This window comes from Rousettus aegyptiacus, unplaced genomic scaffold (genome assembly GCF_014176215.1).
Source record: "Rousettus aegyptiacus isolate mRouAeg1 unplaced genomic scaffold, mRouAeg1.p scaffold_m13_p_9, whole genome shotgun sequence".
Lineage (NCBI taxonomy): Eukaryota > Metazoa > Chordata > Mammalia > Chiroptera > Pteropodidae > Rousettus > Rousettus aegyptiacus.
The window spans coordinates 101,170-109,667 of record NW_023416312.1 but is presented as its reverse complement, the minus strand read 5'-3'; the positions used below and the strand labels follow the sequence as shown (position 1 = coordinate 109,667).

General features: G+C 46.4%; 1 protein-coding gene across 5 annotated transcripts in view; it reads right to left on the bottom strand.

Annotated features, from left to right (window-relative positions):
* LOC107508375 (protein WWC3) overlaps positions 1–8,498 on the bottom strand; it is a 102,489-nt gene continuing 93,991 nt past the window's right edge. For all 5 annotated transcript variants that reach the window (XM_036226447.1, XM_016140160.2, XM_016140161.2 and 2 more), the window contains 4 exons: positions 6,683–6,775; positions 4,687–4,914; positions 4,156–4,283; positions 1–2,757 (listed from right to left, as the gene is read on the bottom strand). In XM_036226447.1, the coding sequence (XP_036082340.1) occupies positions 2,691–2,757; positions 4,156–4,283; positions 4,687–4,914; positions 6,683–6,775 (516 nt within the window). In that variant the 3' untranslated portion in view covers positions 1–2,690. The remainder of the gene's footprint in view (positions 2,758–4,155; positions 4,284–4,686; positions 4,915–6,682; positions 6,776–8,498) is intronic.

Genomic DNA, 8,498 nt, shown 5'->3' with positions numbered 1-8,498 from the left:
TTCTGTTCTTAAGGCAGGTTAGTTTAATTTTATAGAAGAAATAATTTCAAACAATGCGAATGACATAATTAGAACAGTGACCAAAACAGAGATGAATACTAATCAGAACTTAATCCCACAACAGAAGGTCAGTTATTTCAGCGGTGACGATTCGGTGATGAAGCGATGATCGAATTCCCTTTTCCCCGTCGTACTCTTTCTAAAGAGTCCTGGTGGCAGACTTGGGTGTGTCTGGACCACAAGCACTGATGAAACATAGCAATGTTCTTTTAGCGCAAGGCAGGCTATACAGACAAATTGCAACAGATGAAAACACTCCATAAGACAAGAGAACTTCCTTTCTGACATGTGGAACATTTCCGGGGGATGCCAGTCTTAACCAGCCAGACGCTGCAAAACCAAGTCAGGAATGAGAAGCCAGTCAGGTACTCCGAGTCCTCCTGCCTAATGGGCCCAGCCTGTCACTGGTCATGTGCCCTTTCCGGCAGGCGACGCAGCAGACACACGCAGGCAGGTGCAGGCAGTGAGCGGGAGGGTGGCCACGGCAAGCACTCCTAGGATGGGTACCAAAGCAGGGGCTGCCTTTGCTTCCGATGGATCTTTCTTAACCCCTGGGGCGGGGAGGCACTTCACACGGAAAGGTGTGCGTGCTGGGCAGTGAGATTTACCGGAAAGCCTTGCGGAGGGCTTTCTGCCCGGGCACAGTGGGTCTTCCCCACGCTGCCACTTAACGGGGCTTGGCGGAAAAGCTGCCTCGACCCGCTGGGCCACTGAGATTCACGTGTGGCCAGGGGACTCTCCCATATCTAGGGAGCCGTGCACCTCAGACGTTAATGATTTGCCATCCACGCACCCCAGAGTCCAGCAGCAGTTTTTGTTGGAGGTTAAAGTTTCAACGGCTGGGGGCGTAGAGAGGGCCTGCCATCGGTATCACCTGCTGAGCAGTACCGTCTGCTGCGGGGCAGTTCTGGCAAGGAGTGACGTTTTGTGTGTCTCTACCTCTGTTGTGGGTATGTACACAGAGAAATTAGCCCAAAAAAATCAAAAAAACCAAACGAAACAAAACAAAACCCCAAAAAAACCACGAGACTAGAGGCAGAAATACAGAGCAAGAGATGACAATCGTGAAAAAGCACAAAATTTTCAGTCTTACCACCACCGACAAATTCCATTGCCCGTGATTGGTCGCGTGTCAATGAAATGCTTTTACAAAATTCATTTTTAATAAATGTAAAAAGGCAGGTTATACAAGGGGGGAGGGGGAGGCTACAGACTAATGCGAATCAAGAGACGTTGATTAAAGGGGGCATTTCCCAAGGGAGGAGCAGAAAAATCTAGCAAGAGAAAAGTTCTGTTTTCTTTCTGATTTTGTGTGACCACCTCATTTACTTCTCTGAGGCCTCATAAAGGAGAGTGCATTTCATATATAATAAATATGTATTAGGCAAAATATATCATTTGGTATTTTAAAAGAATAATGGTAAATTTTCATTACATAAAACAATTTTTCCTCATGAACTACTTCTACGATTTCTTAAGAAACATGGATAGACTTCAGCATTAAGGGATGGGGGGAGCATTGTGATTAAAATCAGAGAAATCAAATCAATCAAATCAATCGAATCAATCAAATCCTCTCCTGTAAGTGACTCGCTGGGTAACTGTAGGTACCCGCATGTTTCCTTCCATAAAAAGGCGCCTTCAGAGGTCGTCGTCATGTCTACGTCACGACCGCTGTCTCCATCAGCGGCTTCGCTGACTCGCGAAAGTGCGCGTTCCTATTCCCTTTCACTTCCCTTCATGACAGAGCAGTAGAACTGGAGCCCCGGCACCCACCCTCCTGGCCAGCTATGGTCAGATGGAGCGCGCTAGCAAGGCGGGGCTGCCCAGGGCCTGGCGCGGGGGCAGTGTGGACTGCCAGGGTGGGCGGGCAGGCCACAGCCAGAACGCCGGGGGCTCTGTGGCCTGCTTCAGGCTGGTGGCGAGCACGGAATGATGCGTGCTGTGACAACACAGAAATGAGGGGCGCTCAGCGCGCAGGCCACGTGGGAGACTGAGCTCTGCGATGTTCGCACGTGTGAACTACGGCTGAGCCACTGCCGGGGCGGGGGGTGGTCTTAACAGAACACAGTGAAAGTGGACAATATACATGATAAAGGCACATATGAGAAACTGATACGAGTGACGAATCTAGCACATAGTGTTTGCATTTCCGTGTCAGAAACCAAACCGGCCCCAAAGTTCCATTCTACTGCATGACAAATACTGAAGAACAAAATTTCAGTCTTAAAAATACATCTTAAAGTCAGTATTTTCCTTCAAGGAAAAAAGTACTATAAATAAATTACAATACAGTGAATTTGCCTGAACTCACTTCGTTTCTGTCTTCCAGCCTTTAAGTCAAATAAAACAGTGTAAAAACTGTACACTCTTAACGTGATAGTTGATCTCTTATAAAATAACTTGTCTTCAGAGATGTCAATTTCACAACAAGGAAAAACCAAGCCCTGTTGCCGTCGCTATTATAAAATATATATGTATAGATATATGTGTTTGGGTTTTTTTTTTTTTTACAAAATGTGTATATTAATAGCTTTGCACAAATATTTTAAAGACGAATTGAGCTAGTCTAAAAACTTCATGAAAAATAAAACAGGCAGATAAATACTTCATGTGTACAAAGCACTACATCAAACATCGTCAGCGGGCAGAGGAGGTATGTTAATCCTTGGTCTGGTAAAAAATGCTATCTTCTCCCTGGGAATGGAAAGAATTACAGGTTAGAAGCTGATGGAAATACAGTGAGAGCTGGCAAGAGGCTCTCGATATCGATGATAGCGTTTCTTACTCGTACAACAAACTGAACTTAAATCCCCGGCAACAGATCCGTCTGTATATAGATTCTCTATATTTTAATAGCATACCCCACGTGGGCAAGGATTTGTCTCCGGCGCCTCGAACAGTGCCTGGCATACAGTAGGCGCTCAGTAAACATTTGCTTTACTAATAAATGAGTGAATAAAAAACTACGCAAATGAAAGTGTTTTAAATCTACTGAATGAAGAGAGTTACACTGTTTTACGTTCTTTTATGATGGGGATGTGAAAATTCAGGGCAGAAAAAAAAATTAAGGCTAGAAGTCAGGTGCGTGTTATTCAGCCATAAAAAGGAACGGTTCTGACAATGCTACGGTGGGAATGAACCTCAGAAACAGTAGGCGAGGCGAAGCCAAGCACAAAGGACGACATACTGTGTAACTCCATTTATATGAAATGTCCTCAACTGGGAAAGCCATAGAGAAAGAAAGATTGGTGGCTGCCAGGGGCCGGGCAAGGGGGAGTGCGGAGTGAGGGTTTAATGGGTAGGGGGTTTCCTTCCGGGGTGATGGAAATGTTTTGGAACTAGACAGAGAGGGTGGTTGCACCACGCTGTGACTGTACTAAATGCAACAGAATTGCTCACTTTAAAACGGTTCATTTTTCATTACGTGAATTTCACCTCGATTTTTTAAAAAGTCAGAAAGTAAAGAATATAGCTCTGTGTAATTCTCCTCATATAAAGAATAAAAACGAGGCAAACTAATGTATGGCACTCGAATTCAAGACGGTGGTTCCGGCGCTGTAGGATGTCTGAGGGCTGCCGATAACGCTCGATTCCTGCCGCGTAGTTTGCGACAGATCACTGAGCTATCTCACGCATACTACGTGCACACTTTCCCGCATGCGCATCATGCTCCAACCAGAAGTCAACTAAGAAGGGCAGGTGACACACGGATGTATGTACATGTCAACTGCTGTGTTGTTTACAATAGTAAACATTTGGAAAGAAACGGATTACAAAGTAGAGTATTCAGATAAGTGAGATCTATTAGATGAGACATTACAGCCAACGAAGATAGTGGATTATGTGGCAACGTGGGATATTGTAATGAAAAAAAAAAAAAAGCCAAATACAAACTTGAACCCACATTATGATTACAAGTAGCATGGAAAAAAAACGTCTAGAAAACAAAGACCAGAAGAAAATATTAAAATGCTAATAGCAGTGGGGATTCCTGTTTTGTGGCCATTTTTCAAGACCTAAGTTTTTACAATGACAGCGGCACGACAGTGAGCAGAAAGCAGGAAAGGGCGGCCCGGCTTGGTTTCCGCCTACCTGAAGGTCTGCACTTGGATGGGCTCTTTGTGGCTCTGCCCACGCAGCTGGCAGACCCCCTTGGAGGCCTTCTTCAGCATCTTCTCAGCTGCCTGTTCTTGATGGAAGTCAAGTTTGGTCTGTCTTGTCTGGAATGGCAACATTGGATGAACGAGATGTTTATAGTTCTGGTTCTAAGGCAGAATGAACGAAGCCACCCCCAGCTGTGAGGACCTAAAGGGGAGAAAGGGGTACCCCGCCCCACCCCCTGCCCCCAGGGGATCTTCACGGGAGCTGCTCAGGATCGCTGCAGTCATGCCTCACAGACGTGGGACCCAGCGGGAGTGGCGTGCAGGCAGGGGCGCCTCGAGATGTGTGTTGGTGCCGCCTGCACGCCAGCCACCTGGCCCGCAGAGGGAGAAACCTGCTCCTTCAGACGAGCCCCTGGACTGCTGGAATTATCACACTCTTATCATCTGCAAGGCTCACTGCAGAACCCAAGCAGAACTGGAGCAAAGGGCAGTGACTGTGCCCAGGCCCTGAGCCTCTTACCTGCCTCTCTGCTTCCTTCAGCAGACTCCGGAATCGTTCGTCCCGCAGCACCCAGTGCGGGAGGTCAGTCTGGCCTCGCAGCTGGGCATCCTCTAACCGCTGCCTCAGCTCGCGAAGGGTGCAGATCTCCTCATTCAGCTGCCTCTGCCGGGTTCTCGACGCCTGGAGGTCCAGCTCCAGGTCCAGGGAGGTACGGGCCATGAGCTCGGCCATGGATGACCTACAGGACTGCAGGAGATGACAGCCATGAGCACAGACACACACACACGAACCAGGCACACAGGCACCATGTGGCCAGCAAGCTCGGGCCTTCCAGAAGGTTCTTCCACAATTAAAGACAGATGAAACTCAGTTATTGGCGAGGTATTTCTCTATGCATGGCCCGATGTTTGAAAAAATAACAGATTTGGGCAAACAATATTGACGTAATGACAGCAAGTTGTTTTCTTTAATGATGACCTACAAATTTGCAAAAGTATGGAGAAAGAGACCCTCCCATATGGGGCTGGTGCAATCAGAGATGGGCGTGATCTTTCCAAAGTGCTATTTGCCAATATATATCAAAAGCCAAAAAATATGCATTTTCTTTGGTTCTGAAATTTCATTTTGACTTGCATTTGAAAGGAACGATTGATGACGTGCAAGTGGTCCAATTAAGGTTTAACACAGAAAAAGTCCTAAATATATAACAAGAGGAAACTGAGTAAATAAATGGTAAGTCCAGCAAAAAATGCTGCCATGGTAAAAAGTTGACAAACTATATTAATGTGGAAAAATCTTAATTATCCACTGTATAAGGGGGAAAAGCATGTCACAAATCACGTGAGTGCTTTTTGTTTTAAAAAATCACACATACACACCCATGCACGCGCACACACACAAACTGGCAGACTTTCCTCCTCAATAAACCTCAAGTATGCAAATCTGCTGTGTTTAAGAAAAGTCCTAAGACAAGAATTTTGCATGTGGAGTTGAGAGCAGTACTTCCTGTCCAATGAAAAACAACCCTGGGAATGGCAGTTTCGGCAACAGATCAAATCCGTGAGCATATCAGCGTTGTTCAGTGGACTAAATAACTCTGCTTTTTACACACACTACCACCATTTTGCACATATACGGAATTTTAATGCAAATATATGATGCGACTTAGTAAGTACAAATTCATTTAAAAGCACTGCTGAATTCATAGCAGAACTCAGTGCTTCTCAACCAGGGGAGACTTGGCACTGTCTAGGGACATTTTTGGTTATCGGAACAGGGAAAAGGGGGTGCCACTGGCGGCTAGTGTGTCCAGGCCAGGGATGTGGCCCTACATCCTCCAGTACGCAGGGCGGCGCTGCAATGAAGAATGATCCAGTTCAAAGTGTCAGCACGGCTGCTGCTGAGAAAGACTTTTGTAACTGAATTATGTATTTTCTTATCATTCTCAATCAGTGGCTACTGTAAATACAACTGCCACATGGAAATCGGAGATGTTTGTTGTTATTGTTGTTGTTGTTGTTGTTAAAAGAATAACTGCCCCCGAAAGATAGGGAACCACTCACTAGCTTACAAACTAAAAGCAGCAAAACTTTGTAAAGTAGCATGATGTGGAGAAAAAAAACTTGGCGGGTTAAAGACATGAAAACCATAGAACAGTCCCATGTAGAAGAATGTTCTATGTTGAAAAATTCGGATTTTCTAAACTACATATACTCCCTGTCAAAAAAGAAAAAAGAATCTCTTATGTAGAACGGTTGCTTGTTTATCAATTCATTATCTTTAAAAGTGTAAAGATCATGAATTATCTTAGCTCCTGACATTGTCTTTGGAAATTAAGAAACATTAGTAATATTCTGCCACTGTATATATGCTTTTAAAAATTAAATCTTAGTAAACGAGGAAGTAAATATATTACCTTTTAATTAATATTATCTAAAAGACTGCCATTTTAAAGGTTTGTAAAAATGAGTCCCAGGGTAAGTACAGATTCCATATTAGTTTACGTGGCACATACCTGCTTATAGCGAAGTGTTCGTCTTTCCAAAGTATTTCGGACAAAGGAGGACTTCCGGGGCAGTGTTGAACTGTCACTGTCACTACGATAAAGCTGCAGAAACGGAATGAGGTTCAGAAACACTTTCTCAGAAATTCAATAGTCTTTCTGTCTGTGTGCTCTGAATGGGATTATTTCATTTCTCCTCACAGGTACTCAAATGCACTTATGACTTTTAGTGCTTTTACCAAGACCTCTGGTTTTAGTAAAAACAGAACCTGCACGAGAGTTTTCAAATATGATGAAAGACACATAAAAAGAAACCAAATAAGCAAACCAACACCCATCCCAGTCCTCCTTTATGTCCATCAATGGAACCACGGGAACTTTCCAGGCTAAACGAGTCAACGAAATTTCTGTCCCACCAATACCAACTGCGAGTGGATGTGATGTGTGATGAACATGAAAGCCAGCACGGTCCTCGGCGCCTTTCATTTTCATCATTCCCATCTGTTGTATTTCTGGCTTTGGCAAGAGCTGGGGAAAAAATGGCTTCCCAAAAAAGAGACTCACTCCTGGTAATAGGACAAGAAAAAGAAAGAATGCCTTTTTTATGGGAACCAAGACATTATATATTTCATTGGGCGGCGAGTTCTCACTTCGGGACCAATATGTATCTGTGTGAAAGCAAAAGTCCTTGTCATTGTGGCCTGATTTTCCACGCCAACAAACCCGCCTGCTCAGGCCGTGCCGTGGCACGGCAGGTGACATGGCTCCCGATCCTCACGAACACACCAAAACGAGGAGGCCTCCGAAAGCACAGCCAGCGCGTGCACGCGCGCACACACACATACACACACACACACACACACACACACACGCACGCCTTCAGGCAGGGCGCAGGGCGCAGCGCAGGCACGGGGAGCCTTTCTCTGGGGAGGTGAAGGGCTTCCTCCTCTCCCGCCCTCTCCTGCCCAGTGAGCAGGCTCGGCCCGCTGGTTCAGCAAGTCTAGAATAAGGACGGGACGCGGGGATGGCCTTCCATCTAGTGCCTCCAGATGCTTGATTACACAACAGTCCCCGCAGGGCTGAAGCCTGATGGGGCAGGAGTGCTCGGGCCGGATCCCGTGCTGCCCAGGGCAGCTGTGACCGGACACCGAGCTTCTGTGGAAAGAAGAGCAGCTGGTGTCGCAAACGTGGCAGAAGGGCAGCTGGGGCCACCTAGGGCTCAACTCCTGCTGCTCGCTCTGTGACGTAAAGGATGAACCTTGCCCCAAGAAAAGTTTGTTCCTTGCCCAGATCCTGGGAGGTGACCTATAAGGCCCTGGAATGTCCTAAGTGTCGTTGTTTACCTGGGATCTTGGGTCAGGCCGCGTAATCTCTGCTGACAGTGCGATCTACGGTGGGAGCCTTGGCCGTCAGCTGACCTCTGGAGCGCTGGAGACTAAGGTCAGCCACGCAAGCCATCAACTATGCGTACAGAACCAAACCCCACAGAAATCCTGGACACCAAAGCTCAGGTGAGCGCCCTTGGCGTGCGATACTTCATGCACGTTGTTACCTGTCACTGCTGGAAGAGACATGAGCTGTCCCTACAACTCTACCGGAAAGGCCGACTAGAAGTTCCTGAACCTCTCCTGAACGCCGCCCTACGTGCCTCTTCCTTCTGCTGCCTGTCACTGTAATAAACCGTAACCGTGAATATAATGGCTTTTTGGAATTTGGTGACTCCTAGCAAATTGCCGAACCTGAGGGTGGGCCTGGAGACCCCTGCCCCGCACCCCCAATGCTCCATGTGCAGATATGGGGGTCTGTTTCTCTTGCGTGCTCTAAGTCC